General features: G+C 47.8%; 2 protein-coding genes across 4 annotated transcripts in view; one reads left to right on the top strand and one right to left on the bottom strand.

The window, feature by feature from the left end:
* The window catches only part of LOC119180953 (uncharacterized), a 311,773-nt gene that overhangs the window by 204,114 nt on the left and 84,463 nt on the right, over positions 1 to 23,196 (bottom strand). The window contains exon 1 of one of the 2 annotated variants that reach the window (XM_037432096.2): positions 8,297 to 8,768. The exons of the other annotated variant lie outside the window; for it this stretch is intronic. Within the exon in view, the coding sequence (XP_037287993.2) occupies positions 8,297 to 8,326 (30 nt within the window). The 5' untranslated portion in view covers positions 8,327 to 8,768. Of the gene's footprint in view, positions 1 to 8,296; positions 8,769 to 23,196 lie in introns of those variants that run through there. 2 annotated transcript variants of the gene reach the window in all.
* LOC142774551 (uncharacterized) overlaps positions 1 to 23,196 on the top strand; it is a 149,475-nt gene that overhangs the window by 101,441 nt on the left and 24,838 nt on the right. The gene's annotated exons all lie outside the window — the stretch shown is intronic.

Below are 23,196 nucleotides of genomic sequence, written 5' to 3'. Positions count from 1 at the left end.
GGGAGATAAAAGAGTGGAAAAAGAGAGAGAAAGATAACACAACACACACACACACAAACATGCAGTCAGTTACATGGCGTAGAAGGACACTGAGCCGCAGTGGCGAGAACCAGAGTGGGACGGAAGAAGAAACAGACCGAGGGAAGGCATAGAGCAGGGTGGCAGAGGTAGTGCATGTAGAATGAGTAGCCGGAAGAAGAACAAGAAGACGTCAGGTGCATCAGAGCAGGACTGCAGCGGAAGAACTGCTGGCAGCCATCCCAATGGGTCACAGCACCGCACTCTGGTGTGCGCGACTTCGTGCCAACGACGCAAATCAAGGATGCGTCTTGATGCGAGTGAATGTCTGACGAACACCGAGGCCCGTAATAGCCGACGGCCCCCGCCTTTGAAGTTGCGGTGGCGCTGCCGCTGCCGCTTCGCTGTAGCCCGCGGACGACGTCTTCTTGTCGCGAGACTGTGCAGTGTCACGGGGAAAGGCTCTTCAAGACGACCCGCAGCTGTCGCACTCGAGGCAGGCGAAGTCGGGTTACGCGAGTCCGGTTTGCGGAACAAGACCTCACAGAGTACCGAAGAACAAAACGAAACAAAGCGATAATACTAAGCCCACAGCCATCTTCGATAAATCGCAAAACAGTGAAAGAGCTTGATGGTTGTTTACGTAATTTTTTTTTCCCGTAGGCACTGATATATTTGATGAATACTGAGGGAAGTGCATTGCAAGTGCACACTACGTTTTTGTGCGCGCTGTTCAGACGAGAACTCTTGAAACTACGTAAAGCAGGAATGAATTATCCCCGCTTTTTTTCTATACTAACAACCATGTGGAAAGGGATAGCCATCGCCAAGAAATGGTGGCAACTGTTTCTCTATTCATTATTTATTTAAATAAAAAATTGTTTCCGATGACGACGATACTGCCAAATGCGAATTCTTGGCGCAACTGTTTAAGTGTTTTTATTTCGCGATAAGTTGTGACAAAAAATTTAAGACATGCATATCTGTGCAGTTGGATATGTACTATTTATTTTCCAGAACTCTCTTTCCCTGTCTATGGAACACATGTCTGCCTGTCTTTTTTTTTTAATTGTAATATTGGAAGCTTTGTGGTTGGAGAAGTCAGGTATGTCTGACTTGTCACAACGCGTGGCTTTTAAAGACGAGTTCTATGCAAGAGTTTCGCGAGGTAGCCACGTTAGTGGAGTGGTTCGCGCATAAGTGGTAGGAATGCCTTGTATGTTTTATGTCTATACTAACCTCGCCCACAACTAACATTAGTGGTGGTCGATGTGCGGTTAGTGCTAAGCGCGAAAAGTGCACGATCTCTTCGGTAAGCGCGGTGAACAAGGAGTACACAGCCAATACCAGCAAGTCGTTACGCAACTTTGCAGCACACAGTTCACCATCTTCATCTGAGGTGCCAAATATTTCGATCGGATACTCCGGGCATACCCGTACGCGTATAAATAGCCACTCCCGCCGTTCTGTTGTAGTCTCTGTGAGGGCACTGGTAGTCTATGACTTCGAGGGGTTGTTAGAGATCCACCCAAGCTTAGGCATCTAAAAGTAAATGGCCATACCGTAAAACGGGATCGTGACGTATGTACTTGGCGTGTGCGGCAAAGAAGCAAACATTGAGCAGGGAGGCCGATAATGCGGCTGCTCAATCAGCTTTTAGCAGCGACTGCTTCGAGTTTCTGAGACTGGAACAGATGAAACTCATCGGTTAGTGTTCTGTCTGGATTGCGTTTTGCGTGGTAGAATCTGAAGTCATTGTCTACAATGGTGAGACGGACCCTGTTGATGTCTGTGGCCCGATTTAGTGCTACGTATACCAGTCTTCTTCTTTGCTTGCCCAGACCAAGGCACATGTTTCGTGTTTGTTGGACACTCGCATCAGCTGTACATTGCAGTGGGGCTTGTTCAATTCCTGTGGCAAGCACTCGTTTGAACGCAGGAACGGGAGCCTAAAAGCTGTGCTCTAAAACCGATGAATCTCGCAAATGAGTTCTACGGAAACCTACATGGTGGCGGAAGAGTTATGGAAGGGAAGGCTGACAACCACCCGATCGTAGCTCAGAAAGAAAGCTTGAAAAAATCACCCTGCTCCGGGAATCGAACCCAGGACCAACGCCATCCCGGGGAAGTCAAGCTACATAGAAAGCCCCTGCCTGAGAAATTCGTGTGAATCATCTTGTAGCCCGTGTGCTGCGAACTGGTGGTTGTCAGCTTGTAGAAATGCTATTTCGGGAGGGGCAGGGACTGTGGAGTTCGTATTACTACACTAGAGGGAACCCTGGAGCTGGTGTCTATGAAAGTTCCTGTATACGCTCGCCGCTTCCACCAGCATGCGGAAAATGGGTAGTGCAGGTATTGGTTTCATCTTCATTATTTCTGTTCCATGGGCCTGAATCCGCTTATCTTGAAAACAAAATTCAGCAAAGGTTTAGCAGTTACCCTTCCACACCTTAACCTTTTAGGTTCACCAATTTGAATCAAGTCACGAAGTTCAAAACTGTTTGTTCTTTTATTCGAAACAAAACCAAAACACTGCAATAAACAAAGCCACAAGCGCGTTCCAAACTCCCATGCACGAACACTGTAAATAGGCAAATCCATGTACTATACCCTTCATTCCCATGGTCGCGAAACGATCACAGCGCCAGAGTCCCGTCTAGTTCCTTTTTGAAAACTATACGGCGGGGACAGCTCAGTGTGAAGTGAGCACATTTTTCTTGGTTCATAACGGAGTATTGATACCGTTTTTTTTTTGTTGTTGTTGAACCGAGCTTAAATGTGACGCCGTGGACGCACAGCATGGTAGATTACGTATCAAGGTAGCATAATCACGAGGCCATTAACCTGCTTAAGTACGATAAAGACGTCGCTGAAACACTGTTGGGACTTTGCGCATGAGTAACGAAGGAACCAACGTGCGATCTACTGATAACACTAACGCGACATCACTAAGTTCGCATTCCGTCATGTGGTGCTCCAACGAGGCTGTTTAAATTACGTTGGTGCAAGGCATCTGTAACCGCTTCAGGTACGAATTATGGTGCGCTGTCTTGCGTCAAATACACATAGCATAATTATAAGGCACTCAATATTATGTTCCAAGAAAATGAAGTAATGTGTTGCTTTGCGTTATATTCAGTAACAGTGGTAATTAGCATACAATTAAATGTTGAATTATTCTGCTGTCAGTTGCGTTCCATTTTCACATGAAAAGAGTGGAATAATATAGGCTCCAAATGTGCGCGCAATCACTTTTGGTTGAATTCATTTCGGGAAAAGTAATACTTTTGACGTTGGTGCTGGAATGCGGCACGTCCGACGACACGTCGAACATCGTAATGCCTTACATCACAGTGATCGATTGCAGTCTTACTAATTACACTGAGGTCAAGTAAAGAAATACAGAGTATGGAGAAAGTTCAGTCCATCCAATTAGCCATGTATGTTGCTCTTCGTTTAGCCACAAACGGACGCAACTAGCATGTCGCATTGCGTACACAAACGCAGCTACCACCACTGAAGAGGATAGCACACGAGGAGTTTTCTTTGGCCTCGCTTAACATTCATCGCGCCACAAGTATATAGTTGCAGCTGTCGCCTTGTGCGGTGGCGGCTTCAGACGACGCGTATAAATGTTGAGATAATAAGGCAGGCGAGCGAGAGCCTGCAGAGAATACGCCGCCGTGGTTGAGTGGAAAGTGTTTGCCTATGAAGCAGCTAGAAGCGGGCCGTCGTTTCGGACCCAAATAGCCGCTGCCTCCAAGTTTGAGAAACAAAGACCAGCCTATTTTTTATTGGTTTTTTTAGTCCTGCCCTTAAGTTCTTCAAAGGTAATAGGAAAAGACAGAGAAAAAGCCACTTATCGCTGGTCGGTGCCACCACTAAATAGAAGGTCGGTTCAGCGAGGGAACCCATCGGTGGTTTACTGCATGGGCGACCGAAGTGTCGGTAGTTCATCGACCTCCATTTGTGCTGTGTGACTGAAGCTGCCAAGAATGTATTGTGGGGTATATTTATGCGAAGGTCTCGTCGTGCTTGAAACTGCGAAAATAAGAAAGCAGACCGTTTTCCAAGAAAACGGCAACGGCGTTGAAAACTCTCTAGACTCCGCGTGTTTCAAAGGACTACTGACATGAATTTCAAACATTTTTAATTGTTGCTCTGAGTAAATTACGCTAGTGTCTACAAACCTAGTACAAATTCTGTGTTGCCGGGCAATGAATCGAGTACATATTTATTACCGCTACCTTAAGAAACACTTTTGGTTTCGATATGGAAAGAGCGGCTTCTCAATAACGTATAATCAACTCGTGGCGTACTGGCGGCAAATCTGTCATCCATCGACACTGACGGTGGTTTCTTCAATTGAGGCTGCATGAAAGGCGCAGAGCTCTCAAACTCGTGAAAACTGTGTTCATTCGGTGTCTACTCATCGGGTCATTATTACGGATGAAGGGGGAGGGGAGGCTTGCAAATTCTGAGCTAAGAAAACTTTGAAATCAAAGTGAAATATTTTGTACCTGTTGTCTTACTCTGATGTGTGGAGAGCATTGACACTACGCACAATATAAACCAAACATGCCCCTTTTGTGATGTCTCTCAAGATCGTTTCAGTACACCTTTAAGGCAACCGATTGAGACCATCCCGTGTGGGTACATGATGCCCTGCTTCGCTACTTTGTAATCAGTCTATTCATCCTGCGCCAGAACGCACAGAAATCTTAAAAGTCCTGGTGGTCAAATACTCAACTATTTGGAACCATATAACATAATTGAAAACTTACGATCTTAGTTTACTACTGCAGTGAAAATGAGTCGGCGGTACAGGCCTTGGAGTGTGTGAAAACTGGATTGGTAGGCCGAGTCGATGGTGAATTGAATAATGCCAGAACCCAGTCGAATGATACAGCATATCGAATAACTTTCGAAATTTAGATAACTGCGTCTAAAACGCTTCGCTATTTATAGTCTTAGCATTGAATGCGTAAACTGAACTTCAGTAACACAAAAAAATATCAGGGTGCTCTTCATATTCACCTGGGCCAGAACTCAGCCTTTTTCGGCCCAAATCTAGAGCACCCAACAATGCTCTTCTCCAGCCAGTCGCAAACTTCGCATCTTTAAATAATAAATAAAAAACTTCGACAACGTTACGAGGGCTTACCAGTCATCACTCATCGGTCTATTCCAGGAACGTATCCAACTCCGCGTCTATTCTCCGTTCATCTGCTCTTTTTTTTTTCTCTTTTTGTCGGCATTCCTTTCACCTCGTGACGGTCGAGGGAGAACACCCTTATTTTATTTTTATTCCTCTGGAAGCGAGAAAAACAACACTTGAGACGAGGCGAGGCGGCTAGGCGTCGCCATCGACTATTCATAGAAAGGTCAGGTTGAACGACCAGAAAAAGGTGAAGTAGCGAGAGGGACTGGAATGTCAACGGTATCACGTGTGCATCGGCTGTGGTTTCTTTGTCCTGGGCATCAGCCTGCTTATCACCTGACGCTGGCTACCCCGTTTCTCAGTGTGGGATAGCAAACCACGTACAAACTGGGTCTTCTTAGGCTTGTTAGTTCATGGCTTCTGCAGAAAAAAAACAATTGTAGCGCGAAATAACACACAGAAGTACAAAGTGCGCCTGTCCGGTGTTTTTTTCTTTGTTTTTCTTCCCTGTGTATAACTTTGCGCTACAATTTTCTTCAGAAGTCAGGTACAACTATTTTATCTCTTTATTTTCGTTTGACAACAGGCTGAGTAGCAGTGCGTGCGTGAAGTAAACACAGATCAGTCAACTGGTCGTTGCCTCCACGCAGCGCTGTCCAAGGAACCCAGATTTTACTGTAGTTCGTCATTTGTACAAATAACGTCGTAGCACTGGACCCGCCGTGGTGCTCTTGTGGTCATGCTGCTCACCTGCTGCAGGTCGCGGGGTCGATATCCCGGACGCGGCGGCCGCGTTATTGGTGGAGGCGAAAACGCCGGAGGCCCGGGTAGTTAGGTTTAGGTGCACGGTAAGGGAACCATAGATGGTGGAATATTCCGGAGCCCTTCACTACTCTCGTAATCAGATCGTGGTTATGGGACGTAAAACACCAATGTCGTTATATTAATATTAGTCGTAACGCTGGAAAGCTTGTAGTCCTTCGAGTTGTGCCTTTCTAGTGCTATGATGTCATGTATAGCGCCTTCTAGTTCGTAGACTTGTGTAGATGCGGTTGCTAAAGCATAAAATATTCTATAAAGTTCCATAAGAACGCGTCGTTGCGTAAGCGCTGGCGTCCGTGCGTTTCGGAAAGTAAGAGAGCACGCGGCATGTTTTGTAGCGTTCTGCGCAGATATGTAGCAGCTGGGTGGGGCACCCACGCGACGATACCTTTGTAAGATTGGACAAGAGTAGAACCCCAAGTGCAGTATGTGTCAGACGTCAGAGACTATTCACCACTCCTATGCGCATGCCCCGAATGCGCGATTGAAAGGTAGCCACTTAAGTGCTTCGTAGATCATCAGGATTCTCGACCCCTCGCGGGTAGTCGAGAATTTACGTGTTTCCGACTGCCCAACTTGGTTTAAATTGCTTATTGAGATGTCTAAGCGAGACAGGTTTAGATGCTCGTGAGTATATAGAGCAATTGAGTTCGACGGTGTAAAAACTTCTGCGCGTGTTCCGTCCCTGTGCAGGTTGGTTGTGTCACCATACCCTCTCCTTCTCTTTCATCCCCTTATACGCTTTGAGGTATTGTGAAGCGCGAAACACACAACATACACTAGAAGAACTGGGGAGCAAGAGCGGTCACTTCAAGGCAATGTTTTTTTTTTTACAGAAAATGACCATGTTTTGTCACACACCGAAAGGCAAGAGCATCAGGGAAACACATGTGTAAAACGACAAATCTACAAATGATGAGCAGCACCTCAATTAAACCAAAACAAGAAGCAAAAGCTACTGATTCTGCACGAAGTTCACAAGCGCTCGTCCTGTTCAGTTCTGACGTGTTTTGTGTGTTTTACGCATCCAAGTACCTTCATGGATCGGTGCAAACTGGCGCAACATTTTGTTTACCCTCTGAGGAGCAGTAGGCCAGAAACTTTCGTTCCAGGCTCACTTCACCATCCTTCTCGTAATTAGACATCTTCTTCTTAGTAGTCGCACTAAGACGTGATAAAGTATTGGCAATACAACAGTCATTTTTTTTCGGACACCTATGGATCTACTTGCAAGAGCGTTAAGCTCGGCGAAGCTCTCTGCTAGGGTCAGTGGATACCGCGTGGTCCCTTGCCTTTTGAACTGCTACCACGGCTCTGTGGTAACATTGAACATTTTGTCACTCTGAAAGTCTTAAGGACAGACACACCGACTAAATGTTGCAACTGAACGCCACAGCTCGTAGTTCCTTATCGTTGTATGAAACCTCCCAATCAAGCAAGCAATAATAACGAAAACGCCGCTATCGCGTTCTACATGAATCTATAAGCATCTTTAGATGAGTAATTTTAATCAGGTTTTGTGTGAGGATGTAAAATAATTGGGAGGGCGGGTAGCCGGTTGTCCGGGCGGCTTGTAGTAACGCCGCTCCTGTCAGTCTGGATATACGGAAACCTACTCTCGTGATATTTTCACAAATTTAGCGGCGTTTTTTATCTCGCGGTCATCTGTTGCTATTAAAAGTACCTTTAATTAAAGATCATAATGTCATTAAAAACGTCTTTATTTTCTTGGATAGACCACAGTCAAATGTAGCGAACAATAGATTCCCTCAATCAATCTTTCTGCATTGACCATTTGCAACGGTGCTTGTTAGCACCACGACATGCACTATGTGACTACGTTTTGATCTGTTGGTGAAGAAAACGGGACGCCACAAGCGGGCACGCAGACGACCACAGTTTCACACAGCACACTTTTGTAAGCGCGTGAAGTCGGAAATAATTAAGAAAAAGTAAATCTACTTTAAAGCCAGGTATAGGCAGGACCCTCTTCTTTATACTGTCCCGACCCTTAAGAGACAATTCTGGTATCTTAGCGTACTAAACTCCTCAGTGCCGTGTGTATAAGCGTTGGTTCTTGCCTCGACTTCTTGCGACCCTTTAAGATACAGCTCACTCCGTGTGCAAGAAAGTTCATAAAGCTGAGTTGATTAATATCAGAAGCAATAGTTACTTGGGCGTTTCTAACCAAGTTCATTCGAACTAACATGAACAGCGCACCTTTCATTAGTTCAAAACGAATAGGTTTTCACTGCGGTCTTTTGTGCTTCGCTTTACAAACAAGGACATCCTCACCTTCTTCAACGGTGGTGTGGAGAGTACCATTTCTTCTAAGGGATCAGCACCGGTCGACCAGAAAGGGCTTCGAATCTAGGCACGGGGCACAGCGTTCGGTTCCGCACCCAAGGGGTATACCGCCGTTAACCGCACAGCACTGCGCACACCAGCGAGTAGAGGATGACTGCCGATCGCGGCTTCGAGCTTGGCACAAGCTCTGTGACGCCGGGTTTGGCAGAAGACGCGAAAACGAACTTTCTCGAAAAATTGCGCCCACGCTGCAAAAGTGGTGAAGGCAGTGCAACAGGCTCACGTGTCCCGCTCGGTCCGAGAGGAGAAAGCAGGATGATACGACGGGGGAAGACGAAAGAACCGCGGTGGCGCAGTGTCCGGAGCCAAAAATGCTGCTGGCAGTGCGAAGGCCCTGCGACGAATTGCGTTTCGGAAACTCCCCCAGCCCCAGTCAGCCAAGCCGCACCAAGCAACGAACCAACCCGACCGGGGCTCGCGCAACTACGCACGCTTCCCAGAGTCCTCTAGCGCCAGGCCACTGAACACCGCGCGCGTCCCTCGTCGCAGCCACCGCGAGGGGAGAGTCCGAACTCGGGGCCGCCAACCAAACAAACCGGGGGTCCTAACAAAATAACGATAAAAAAAACGATCAGGAGGGTTTCACGTGGTGGGGGGACTATGTGGGCCCGTTGCGGCAGCAGAAGCAACAACAAGTGTAGGTGCACTGGAAACGCATGCGCTGTGGAGACCTTGGAGGTTTGGTTGGGTGGAGGAACCCGGTGGGAGGGGGTGTAGGAGCGGTTCTAGCTGACGGTCAAAAACGATGAACGCTAGGTGGTTCGAAAATAGCGGGCCGTCCCCATCTCCTCCTTTCTGCTTCGCTTCGCCGCAGTACATGCGATGCAGCGTTTGCGGGGAAGAGGGGCGCGGAGGGTTCAGCTCGACAGAGGGGGACGACGGTGGGCATCTGAGAGAGATTGGGGCGTTGGTTGGAAGAGGAGGAGAGCTCGACTCTGCGGTGTAAATATACCATTCACCCCGCGGGACTGCTGTGGCGACGACACGTGGAAGCTAGTGTGATGGAAGGAAAGACGACGGTGGCAAGCCGTCTCGTAGTATGCGTGGCGCACTTTTTTCAAGTGGATGGATACGTGTGTATGGCTGCTTTGCTTGCGGGCTAGACAGTGTTACGCACACGCAGGAGCTTCAGAGGAATGTGGTGTGGCAGACACGGAGACAAGGAGGGCAAATGGTGACCACCGTGCACTGCTTAGCGCCGACGTCATTCAATGCAGAAACCGGAGCGCGCGTAACCGCACAAGAACGCGCTGTCCACGAAGCCATCTACGCACGCAGGGAATGGTTACGCAGTAGTTCATGACGTTCTAATGTTCGTCAATATCATATCGCCACCGACAGATTTTGCGAGTTCGACATACTTAAAAAAAAGCGAGAAGAAGAATCAAATCAGGTAATGATGCACTGACCTTACAAATGAATGACTCAGTGTCGCAAGCGGAAATGCTGGTGATCCACCAAACTTAGAATGAAATATGTAAAACGTCACTATATATGGAAGATTACATCGTTACGTTGTGGTAAAAAACAAACTTGTCATGGGCAACGTCGCTCCTTTATCGCACGCTTGCAGGAACCACTGAGAGGACTAAAGTTATTTGTCATGCAACAGTCATCGGCCGCGTTTATCGCATTAGACAACTGCTTATCGTGATAGACACAAAGTTACACCAGTGTCACACGGGCACGTTTTCGCGATACAGGGCCGATTGGATTGGGCTCGATCTGGATCAGGCTCTGTTGGGGGTTACATTTAATCGCGATCAGAACTGATCGTGATTTGGCTGAAGTCTGCGGCCAACTCGACTCGGATTGAACTGGACCGTGTAGCAGCGACCAACTTGTTGAGCGTAATCAAGAAATCCGATCCGGATTGACCCTAACCGAGACTAAAGGTACTCGTGTGCCACCGTTATAAAAGATCATACGCAATTACGTATCTAGTCTTGCCAGCATGGCATTGGGTATTGTGATCGCCTGATGCCCAATCCATCAATAGCTACATTTAATTTCTTGCACTTTGTGAAATAACGTAGTACATTTCGCACCCTTTTTACTGTGTTACTGTTCACGGATCGAATATCACTCTATGCAGTCCACCAGCCTTCGCGCTGTACTTTTCTTGCACCATTTATTTTTCCCACACCTTATTTGCCAAAGAGGGCGTGGGGGTAAAATCTGCCCCATGCAATTTCATAGAATGGGGGAAGCTGTGACGAACCTTTGCCCCCCCCCCCCTCCTCCGATGGGCAACCTTCCGCACGCTAATGATTGCAGATAACCTAATTGACATCAAGTGAAAGAAATTAATTGGCCAGGCAATGCGTAAAACAGACAAGGAGTGGACAGTAAGAGGTACAGAATGGTTGCGAAGAAATGTGAAAATTGGCCGCGGAAGACCCAGAGTTAAATGGAGCGACACAATTGATCAGTTCGCAGGGATAAAACGGGATCAGCTTGCACAGGATATGGTGAACTGTAGATCATAGGGCGAGACCTTTCGTCCAGACGTGGAATAAGAGGCTGAGAAGCATGATGATGATGTGCTGCTGAGTCAGATTCTTAACTCCTTGTGCTGTACCGGAATATTGCGGCTCTTGCTCTGTGCCAGTGTGAAAGAAGACGTTGACGTTGAAGACGTTGCTGGACTTTCTGCCTGAAGCAGGTGGTTGTGGCTAACGCTTTGTCAAGAATAATGAGTTTTTGTAGGCGAACTCCCTTGTTGCATTTGGTGGAGGTGCCACTAACGATCGAATACGTGTCGAAACGGTGCAGTCGCGGACGCCGCGCACCTCCCATATCTATAGTCCTTCAGTGACGCACGAACAACGATAATTGTTTGGGTTTAGTGAACCAAAACCACGACATAATTGTGAGGGACGCCATAGTGGAGGGCTCCGGAAACCTCGACCATCCATACGGCTCTCGTGCACCTAAATCTACCTGCAGTGGCTTTATGTGTTTTCGCTTCTATCGAAAATACGGCCGCTGTGGTCAGGATTCAATCCTGCGACCGTCGGGCCAGCAGTCGAGCAGCTCAACCACTACAACACCGTGGCGGGAAGGGATGCACAAAAACCTCAGCTCGGATTCACGAGCTTTTACGCTGGCAAAACTTACATAAATAAGAATCAATACGGAAACGCATGTGCCGTTTACGATGGCGGTTGGCTATCCGATCAGAATTGTGGTCCTCGTCTTTTTTTTGTTTTGTTTTGCGTTGTTTCTTTTTCGCCTGTAGACCTCACAGCCGGCCTCTCTGCGCAGCAAAAAGGAACGGGGTCTCTGAGTCAGCTAAATTTAGATGACGGAAGAGGTGTCTGGCGCGACCTCTCCTTTTGCCCTGCGATGATATCGGATCCCACGTGCGGTGACTGTGGTTTCGGGTGTTCGCAGAAAAATCCGTGAATACGGGTATTCGCATCAGCAGGAAAGCCCAGCAGACGAACCGCACATCGGCAGATCTCCCAACAACTACAAAATAGCTGATAATTTCATACGCAACAGTCAGTAGATAATCCAAGGATCAACTGGCTCAGCTCGGGAAAAAAACTTCACCTATCGGGATTAAAATAAATTACGGACCATTGAGATGTATGTGTGTAAACAGTTCCTCCCTTAACTGAGATATTAGAAATAATATGACAACATACCCCTCGATTGATTACGTAAGGTATTGATGTAGCCAGCCCTCATCACAAGAGCAGCCGCAACTACATGGGGGTGGACACATCTGCAACTTTCATTCAATTAACCCTCGCCTCAGCTCCATGGTGCAACTGTAACAAGAAAGGAAGCTTTTCATTTTTTTTGTCATTTAGGAAGCTTTCTTTCAAATAAGTTTGCACGGATGTAGTAGTTTGAACTTTCTCTGTATGTTCCGTGAACAAATTCATAGGAAACAAAAAACAGAGCGACGCACAGGAGCTGATTTTTGTTTTCCGGATGCTATAGAACAATGGAATTCTTTACCCCAACATGTTATTAATAGTACCGATGTACAAACTTTTGACAGAGAAATTGATGCTTATTTTGGTAATGGTTGAAGTACTGCCCATTCTGTTTTCCTGTGTTTATTGCTTAGTGGTTTTTTTAGGTGTTTTGTTTGTACTCATATTGTACTCCCTCCCTGTTATGACCCTCAAGCGAGGGTTGACAGTATTATTAAATAAATAAATGTACCAAACAACAAAATGAACTCTAATTCAAAGTCAGAGCTGCTGGATGACAACCATTCCGTTTTACAAAACTTTTTCCACCTTTCGGCATTCCGCACAACTTATTTTTCATCATACAGAACAATGAATGAGACAGAGAAACTATAGCAACGTCGTCCCAAAAACGCCATCGTGCGATGCGTGAGCTATAATCATCCTCGATACCAGGAGTTATCTGTTTTCTTTGTTAACTGTCTTACTGTGTGGAGGTTCAGGTTTATATCATCTAAGCCACTCCATTTCTGTCATGTCTGCTGCGAAAAAAAAAAGTGGTTACCCCTTCCCTTTCTCCCCCACCCCCCCAGAAAACTGAACTAAAAATAACCGTAGCAAAGTGAAGGAAGATGACAAATTACCATAGCTATGTACAGTTAGCTTGCAGTTTACATTTCATAAAAGCGCACATATGCACACATTTTAGTTCTCTCCAAAGTATACGAACTAACGCATCATTTCGTATAAAGCAACGCATAGCTGTAAATCGCAAGCGCTTATCCACTCCGGCGTTCACTAAGAAGTCTTTTCAGCCGGACGTTAGCCTTTTTTCTGGAGATGCATTTGAGGCCACGGTCTAAGCGATTTGTGCAACGTGAAACTTCCTATAGTTTCTTTGATTTTTTCCCTTCACTTGCGTACTTTGCGCACCCTGAAGAATATGTCTTACACTCTCATTTCCGGACCGCTGTATACCGTTTAATGAGCTAAATCGGAGGATTTTGTGCAGAAAGGTGTATATGCTTTTATAACCACGTGACTGCCCTATATCATAGCGGCGACTGCGTCGACGCAACGATGATTTCATCGCTTCCGAGCATCGCGGATTACTCGCAAGAAAAACCCGCGCGGAAGTGCGCGAAGGAGGGCAACAGTAGTTGTTCACGCCTCGCCTCTTCTTCCGGGCGACCCAAATTCAATCAAGCAGTACGTGTCGCCGAACGCTGATCTCGTAAGTTTGGATCTGTATTGGTTCATTTTTATATGTCCGAGTCTATTTTGAATTAGTTTTTTTTCTATGCCATATCGTATTGTGGTTTTCAGGCGTAAAACCCTAAACGTTAAAATGAAGTTTTCATAGCAAACCGCGGGGTCCTTTTACGGGCCCTAGGTGTGGGTGTGGTCCTCTGAGTCCACGAGAAAAGAAAACGTATAAGAGAGCCGGACACCAGGTTTATACTCATACCAGGACGAACACGTATACAGCATCAAGGATATACGGTGGATGGCCCCTCTCATTTCGATGGCGGTCACGCCCCAGCTGCAACGACTGCGCCGGTCCGGTCTCGCTCTTGAAAGAACGGCGACGTGCCGCGCAAGGCTTGGCTCCAGACAATGACCCTCCGCGCTCTCGAGGGCAAAGCTTCGCCGACAGCGGCCGTCCCATCGCTCATTTCGCGCCCGGCGCTACAGCGGCCACCCAGCCAACGCTTGCTCATGCGCGAGAGTCCAGCCGCCGATTTCCATGAGTCGGGGGTCAGACGAAGACAAGACGAAGGGATACCCGGCGCAAAGGCTTTCACGCTAAGCCTGCTTACCGGACGTGTACGAGCCGGACGCCAGAAGCGTCCGTTGCCTGACCGTAAAAGCGCGCGACATTTTACGAACTCACTGGGCCCCACGTGCATTCACCTTCTTCTTACAGCCATCTTCTTGCTGTTCTCATTCGATGTCATAACGGAGCACGGAGCGTGAGTCGTGGCCTCACGTGTCATTACGAAGCGCCGTCTTTATTTCCCCGGCTTGAGGTCCCGCGCTCTCCAGTTTTGTGCGTCGCCCAAAGGAGGTCGCTATACAGCGGTATGGTGGCGTTACGTCACATGACGTCACGCCTTAATTTGTGGCGTAATAACTGCGTCATAAAATTTTGCGATTTCTCATTTCTCACTACGACATCATATGGTGATAAGCCATCGCGTGATGATGCTTTTTTGCATCCCTCGTCCGCGACGCCGCGGGACGGTCATATTTACCGTTTGGGGAGGGATTTAAGGTTGTCGCCTCAAAACCTGGGAGAATCAAGTCGGCCAGTTGAAAGGGTCGGGCGGATCACTCAGTGGTACAATTACAGGGTACTATAGGTACGATGCATGTAGCATGCAGAAACTTGCTCCATTTTATAGAGCATGGGCATATCAACTTCTGTCGAGAACAGGACACAACGTGGTCGCAGTGACGTGCAACGCGATGTTTCGTGTGCGAACGGCGTCTTGTCGCAGTCTTGGCAAGTGGTTCATTCGCATGGAACAAGAACACCGACTTCTTTGTTGGCTGGCGCGCACGATTAGAAATATGACTATAGAAACTCTGCATTGTTGCTTACGTGGGTCACCCCGTCATCTGTATAGCACACGACCTGCGTGATAAGGGAGGCCGGAAAGCTACGTACCGGACATGGATTCCGACCTTGCTGACGCTACCTGTTTAGTCGTGGCAGTCCCGTAATAGCTCTGTGCGCGCTTCGTTGCACTAGACAAATGTGTAAACCCGGTGAAACTGCGATAATTTTTGCATATTGTGCGTGAGGAGTGTACCAAGACTCAAGCCCTGGCTTCGCTGGTTACATTGAAAGACGCTCTCGAAACCGCCTCGGTATGCCTGTAGAGGATCCCGGAGCAATGACCTTGCACCTGTCTCTAACAGCGGTGCATGCGGTAAGAGAGCCGAGTCCTGTGCGTAGTTGCAATGTTTTGTCATCATTTGTCGGCGTGTATATCTCAGAGCATCTTTGTTTTTTTCAGCTCAAATGGCTGGTTGGGGTTTGCACGCTTCTTTTTTCTCAGGACGGTGCTTGCATATATTTACGTCACTAAGATTATTCACCATTGTACAGTACAGCAGACGTCCGCCGCGGGGGTGTAGCGGTTATACTGTACTCGTCTGCCGACCAGAAGGTCGCGGGTGCGATCCCGGCTGCAGTAGTCGCATTTCGATGGAGATGGAAGAGTATAAGCCCGTGTTCTGTGCGACGTCAGTTGACGTTAAAGCCAGCAGATAGTCGCAACTACCGGAGCCCTTCATTACGACGTGCCTCAATCATATCGCGTTTTTGGCACGTGACTGTTATTGCAGTTGACATCGTTGAGCATGCACAGATGCTGTTACTGTTCCGACCTCCCCAATTTATCAGTTAGTACTTACATAATTGCATTTCAAGTGGTGCGCTTCTTACACGTCTTGAGACGCGGGGACCGCATAATCACGACATTCCATCAGTGTTGTCAGTAACGCGTTATACGTTACGGTGTCTTCTGTACCAGTTTTCGCAGCTTTCACTTGTTATTCATAGCAGTTTGTCTTTCTCAGCGCTGTGGCACTGCAAGCAAGCGCAAAACGAAAATCTACAGAAAAAATTATCACCTCCTGCTTGACCCTAAGCCAACTCACGCAATATAGGGACGACGACGAAGTGTATTTCTACCGAACGCTGCCTATTTCGTTTGGTGTTTTTTTGTGTGAATTTACGTTCTATCCGAGGATCATCGCTCTCCTGCGGGCAGCGATGGATCCAGACCCCACCGTACGCAATCCGGACTTGGCGTCACCTTCGACGTCAACCTCAAGGAAGCGCAACAGCCGGGAGGACGACAGCACCAGTGACAGCACTGAACTGTACACGGCGAGTAGTGAAGACAGCGACGAAGATTTCATCCCTGCAGTGAAGCGTAAAGCTAAAAGAAGAATGGTCGGCGCGTCTTCGCCAGCTAGTGTCTCTACCGTGAAGGCGGCGTGCAGTTCTGAACGCCATACCATACTTTTTGTTCCTGTCGACTCTTCGATCAACCTGAAGAACATGAACAGGCAAGTGATATCAGCGCGTCTCGAAGCTATCGTGCCTAATGAGATAAAGGATATTAGACTCAACCCACGCAAGAATATCTTGGCCATAGACGTTGAGCACCCGGCTGCGCTACATACCCTGCGAACTGTCACTGAGCTTGGAGGCATCTATCTCAGAACTTACATTCCGCAGGATAGTGACACGACGACAGGCGTCATTTATGACGTTGATGTTTCCATACCGAACGCAGACCTTCCTCTTCTCATAAAGCCAGCCATATACTGGGGCAACGGACATATTGCAAGTATGCCGGCTTGGCAAATCCCGTTGCATCAAGGTGACCTTCAGAGGTGATTGCATCCCATCACATGTAAAGGTTGGTCATTTTCGTCACGTTGTCCGACCATACATTCCAAGACCACTACAGTGCCACAACTGTCTAAAACTGGGTCATGTTAGTGCTGTGTGCAACAACAAGCAAGCATGCCCACGTTGTGCCGGACCCCACAAAGCAGAGGCTTGCCAAGCAACTCTCCTAAAATGCAGCAACTGCAACGGCAACCATGAGACCTCGTCCAAAGACTGCCCAGTACTGAAGAAAGAGAGGAGCATTCTAAGACAAATGGTTAAAGACGGATCCTCACGAAAGGAAGCGGTAACGGTTGTTCAACGACGGCGTTCCCATCGACGGCGGTGCTCGAAGAAAAGAAAAAGCAGTCCTGTGCCGAAGGTGCCTTCACTAACGCCGCCACCGCCACCACCACCGCCGCCACGACCACAGAGACCTCCCCCGCCCCCGCCGCCAGGTGGGGTACGTCCAGAGGTACCGGAAGACACTGTGGCGCTACAGAGAACATCCGGCTCTGACTGGCCCACTTTACCGCGGGTACACGTGTCTACGGAACCGCAATATCGACAGTCAACAACGAATATGCCCCCAGCAGGCAGTCTGTCCGCCCAAGAGGTACAAGTCTTTTCTGTACTGAGGTCGTTCATGAGTGTTATTCGCACTCTATTGGATAGTCTACAGATCCCTGCCGCTAAATGCGCGCTGCAAATCTTGGACACACTAGAACCAGTTCTTGCCGGACTTCAGTAACAAGATGGCGCACCATAGACCGCATCAGCCTTTCCGAGAAAAAGTCAAGCGTGCTTCCATAATTCAGTGGAACGCAAGAGGTCTACAGTCAAGAATGCCTGAGTTCCGACAATTCATTTTCGAAAATCAGTTTCCCATCATCACCATTTGTGAACCGCATTTTTCAAAAATACCTCGTCTGTCGGGCTATGAATCGTTCGTTTCTTCAACGTGCATTGAGCGAAGTCAAGTTGCTGTGTACATCCGTAAAGAACTCACTTACGTTCTCCAAAGAGTAGACTCTCACAATGGAAATCACTACGTGTGTCTATATGTTAAAAAGAAGAAGTTGTCGTTTACAATGATAGGCGCATATATAGCGCCGTCAGGTCGACTAGATCAACCAATCTTGAATGGCATATTTGCAACGACTCCAGCGCCTTGGATATTGATGGGTGACTTCAACGCCCATCATCCATTGTGGGGAAGCATCAGGACAAATCGAAAAGGCACGGACCTAGTTGATCTCGCATCAGAGCACGGGCTTCAGGTGCTGAACGACGGCAGCCCTACTTATCTCCGAGGAGTAACGTACAGCAGTTGCCTGGACTTGACATTAGTGTCGCATAGCATTGTCACGAAAGTCCAATGGTTCACAGATATTGAAACACGTGGCAGCGACCATATCCCCACGTACGTGACAGTCAGAGGTTTGGACGATTCTCCTTCCCCTGGACATTCAAGACTTATTGACTGGGAAGAGTTTCAGATATCAGTGGAGAGCAAGTGCATGCACGGACCACCGGAATCCATTGAAGAAGTGATTAGTTGTGCAATGGAGACTTCCACGAAGATATGTTCGAAAGAATCGAGACGCACGGCACTTGACCAAGAGTTGGAACAACTTAGAGCGGTCCGCCGACGTGCCGAAAGACGATACAGACGCACGAAATCTATCTCTGACCTCAGAGAATCCAGACGCATTCAGAAAAAAATCCAGCGTCGAATGCACAAACTTCATGAACAACGGTGGAAGAATTTTTGTGACTCGCTAGACCCTCGAAAGCCCTTGTCTCCCGTATGGAGGACTCTTCCAGGTATTCAATCGCATCCGCAACAGCGCCACCCCTTCGCCGCTCTGGCGCTACATCAACGTCGCTCACAGCTTGATGTTTCTGGGGAATTTTGTGCAAAGATCGCCGGCGACATCTCTATACCGATCGATCTAATGCCACAGGATGTTCCAGTCGCACGAGATCAGCAAATGGAGGTTGCTTTCACCATGGAAGAACTTCATGCGGCATTGAACACATGCAGACGCTCATCGTCCCCAGGTCCGGATGGAGTGACCTATACTGCCCTACGTCACCTAGGCCCGAAGGCACAGCGCTGTCTCCTGGACATTTTCAATAAGTCTTGGCATGATGGAATGGTGCCTGATGAGTGGAAGTGTAGTCGCCTGGTGCCTTTGCTGAAGCCCGGAAAGTCTCCATTCGATTTGGCATCATACCGGCCTATAGCACTAGCAAGCTGCGTTGGCAAGGTCATGGAGAGGATGCTGCTTACACGCATGGAATGGTACCTGGAACATTATAACATCTATCCTGATGCTATGGCTGGTTTTCGACGAGGTCGGTCCTCAGTGTATAGCGTTATTGACTTAGTGACCTCTGTTCAGCATCAGAAAGCTCAGAAGCGGCTGTCGGTAGCTCTGTTCTTAGAAGTGAAGGGTGCCTATGACAACGTGACTTACGAGGCTGTTCTCAATGCTCTTGAAGCAGCTGAACTTGGAGGTCGTGTCTTTCGATGGGTAAGAAGCTACCTCACAAAGAGATCTATGTTCGTTTTAACTGAAGATGGGTCTACGAATAAGTATTTCACAAGTCGTGGGGTGCCACAAGGCGGTGTTTTGAGTCCTACACTTTTCAACCTGGTTCTCGTGGGGCTCACTGAAATGCTGCCACAGACGGCTTATGTATCTCTCTACGCTGACGATATCTGCATTTGGGCGTCCGGCGTGACACGACCTCAAGTGCGCGCAAGAATACAGAAAGCAGCAACAATGACATCGACATACCTTCGCCAGCAAGGTTTGACTATCGCCACAGAAAAATGCGCAGCGGTGGCGTTTACACGCAAACCGATGTCTTTCTACTCATTGTGCATCGATGGCAGGTCAATCCCATATAAGAGCACTCATAGATTCTTAGGCGTCATCGTAGATCGTGACCTAACCTGGAGCCCGCATGTCACATGCCTGAAGAAAAAGCTCATTGGCATTGAGAATGTATTCAAGTTCGTCGCCGGAAAATCATGGGGCCCATCCGTGCACTCCATGTTGCAGCTTTATACAGCCCTCTTTCTCGGAACTCTCCGGTACAGCCTTCCGGTCCTGTCCAACACGTGCAAGACTAACATCCGTGCACTGCAAAGCGTACAAGCCCAAGCACTTCGGACATGCCTTGGCCTTCCAAGATGCTCATCGACAGTGTCAACTATTGTTATTGCACAAGAACAACCGGTCACAACGCACATCATTGTCGAGACGCTGAGAGCGCACATTCGGCATTTATCACGGCTACCGTCACATCATTTAGCGTGTTTGACAGCTCGGAGGCCCCATTCTTCGTACTGCGGTATCGTGACAAAACATCAGGACATACTACCGCCTGGCTTCAAACTTGCCATGCATCCAGCAACTGCGCCATGGAGTCTTCGTCAACCTGACGTGCGCTTATCAGTTCCTGGAATCTTTAAGAAGGCACGCATGTCAACGCTAGCGCTGAAGCAACTGACTTTGCGTCTGTTGGACGAAAGGTACTTCGACCGCATACATGTTTACACCGATGGCTCCACTAATTCCAACAGCTCCACAGGAGCAGTGGTTGTTCCATCTGAAAATGTGTTGCTTCAGTACAAGTTTTCTCACACCACGACGTCGACAGCAGCAGAGCTCGCAGCACTTCAAGGTGCAGTAAAGTACATTCTTCACCAGGAACCTAACCAATGGGCCATCTTTTGCGACTCCAGGTCAGCCTTACAGTCACTACGGTTTGTTCTGCAGCACGGGCTACATGAACAATCAGTATATCAGATAAGGCACGACTACCACGAAGCGATCGCGGAAGGTCACGATATTGTATTTCAGTGGTTGCCGAGTCATTGCGGAATCGTTGGCAATGACCGCGCAGATGAAGCTGCTCGATCGGCTCATGACCAAGACCAGCGCACGCCCATACCACTCTTGAGAACGGACGCTGCAAGGCTACTACAATCACTTGCTCGCCGTATATCTCTCCTACAATGGAATACGCAGGGTTTCTCCAACACGCACCTGTATTCGATCGACCCTAACTTGCAACTTCGTTTGCCATCCGGGTTCCCACGATGCGCTGAAACTTTACTGTGTCGCATGCGGTTGGGCGTGGCATTTACGAATTCGTACTCTCGTCTCCTTGGAATGGCGAGCACTTCGGCATGCAACATCTGCGCCTGCGAGGAAACGCTTGAGCACATTCTATGTCATTGCCCAGCATACCAGACCGAACGACGTATTATGGAGGCCAAGCTCTGTCAGCTGGATTCACGGCCGCTTACAGAAGAGAAGATCCTGGGACCTTGGCCGACGGCTTCCCATACGCGCAAAGCCGCGAAAGCCCTCTTGTACTTTTTAAGGAACACCAAACCACACGACCGCTTGTGAAATAACTGTGCGAGGCCGTGCTGTGTAGTTTCGAGCTGACTATTTATGCTTCTCTTTCTTACTCCTCTTGTTTTCTGTCTCTTTTCGTTCTATTATTCCCCTTTTCCCCCACCCCAAGTGTAGGGTAGCCAACCGAGCCAAGCTTGGTTAACCTCCCTGCCTTTCCTCTCTATTTATATATATATCTCTCTCACGCAATATAGCCAATTGGTGTGAGATTTAGTATAGAACTTTCAAAAAAATTATTAGAAATGCGACTTCGCCCGTTTCCTGTGATGTGTCACGTTAGACCACAAGTTCATTGATAACCCTTCCACATCCTGCGTGTGCATGCTGCAACTCTGCCTCGTGTGCGCTGATGGAATGCACTTTGCTATAGTGCATGCAAAACACATACAAGCGTGCGCACGCACACAAACATTGTGCTCTTTGTTGTCAAATGTACATTTTTCTGCATATTTCAGACTTGCATCACACTTGCGGCGAGAAAAGCGCATGAGACGATACTACGAAACACGGGACAACGCGCTCGAATCCAGACCAAGTGGTCCAGCTGTCCTCTACAATATTCCCACGTTGTAGTATAGGCACCAAGTCCGCGTGGCAAGCTTTATTGACAAAACTGAGCATGCGGTGAGAAGCACGATGAAAGCGCAGTATGCAGACGTGTGTCCCTTTCGCGTGTTCATTTCCGTATACCCTCGTCAACCATCGTTTTATGAGAGCACCCCCTTCCTAAACCTGGATCCATTCTCTGCAAGTGCCCTGCATTCAGTTCTTTTTTAACAGGACTCTTTATGGCTAAAGTAACGTTGAGTACGTTCCTCGCGCTATACTCCTCGACATGAACTCTTTTGGACGATGGCGCAAAGTTTCCTCCTACTGGTGATGTAAGCCGCTTTACGACCGAAAGTCGAGCCATTAAAAACCTTGCCATGAACGCATCCCTCGGGACCCGTTTCCTGGAAAGTGAATTCGATTCAGAGCACGGTTAAATGGAGACGACCTCGTCATAAACATCGGGGCGGTGCTCCGAATAGGTTTTTTTTTCAGCGTCACGGGAAGAAACAAACATCGAATCCTCTCTCAAGGCTTTACTATAGTAGAATACCCCGGATGATGCATTGCCAAGGTCGCGTGCTGCTTGGCGACCGTTCGTCCTTGCGAAACGGTAAATGGATTACGCGAGCCATTCCAGTCGGCTAGTCCAGTGTGCTGCAACGCTGTGTCTGCCCGCTCGTCTTTTTCCACGCCAATTCGAGATGAAGGTGTGGTCGGCCGCAGTAGGGAACGGTTATTCGCGGTGCAGAGAAAGAACGCGCCACAAAGAACTTATGTGGGTCACGTGTGTGTTACACTTTCGTGACAAACGGTGTTCCAGCGCGCACTTTACAAATCGGGGCTGCATATGTGCAATTACAGCGTGATGCCCGTTTCGCCGGTGTCCCGCTTTTTAAAGCAACGCCCACGTTCGTCCCACCTCGGTGTTTGTAAACACGAGCCTTTTGACGTCACTGTGAGAACACCGCTGTTTTAGAAGGAGAAGATAGAACATGCTCTTCATACGGACTCATCAAAATGCTGATCCATTCGTCAGATACATATGATACTTGCTACAGCCAGACTCGGCTCAAGCACTTAGCACTTTGGCAACGGCTATGCAGTACGAACATGAATTATTATAGTTTTGTATTTCATTATTAAAAAAAAGAAAGGTATTTTCGCATTAGTGATACCTGCTTGAGGAACATCGGTGTTGGGTAGATTTTTTCTTTTATTTTATATTTATTTATTTCCGTCTTTCTCTTCCTTTCACGCTCTTAATTTCTTTATTTCTTCTTTCTCACTTTTCCTCTCTCCATTTCATTTATTTTCATTTGTTTTCTTTCTGTCTGGTTCTGTTTTCTTGCTTCCTCTTTTTTTGTGTGTCGTTTCTTTCTTTTTCTGTCCCTTTCTATGCATTCCTGTTTTATATATTTTATATCCTTATTCCATTTATTTCTCTCTTATGGTGGCAGCTTTATTGGCAGTTTTCTAGTCAACAAAGCGCGCAGG

This window comes from Rhipicephalus microplus, chromosome 10 (assembly GCF_043290135.1).
Source record: "Rhipicephalus microplus isolate Deutch F79 chromosome 10, USDA_Rmic, whole genome shotgun sequence".
NCBI classification, from domain to species: Eukaryota; Metazoa; Arthropoda; class Arachnida; order Ixodida; family Ixodidae; genus Rhipicephalus; species Rhipicephalus microplus.
The sequence above is the reverse complement of the archived record's forward strand: the minus strand, read 5'-3'. Positions and strand labels throughout refer to the sequence as shown.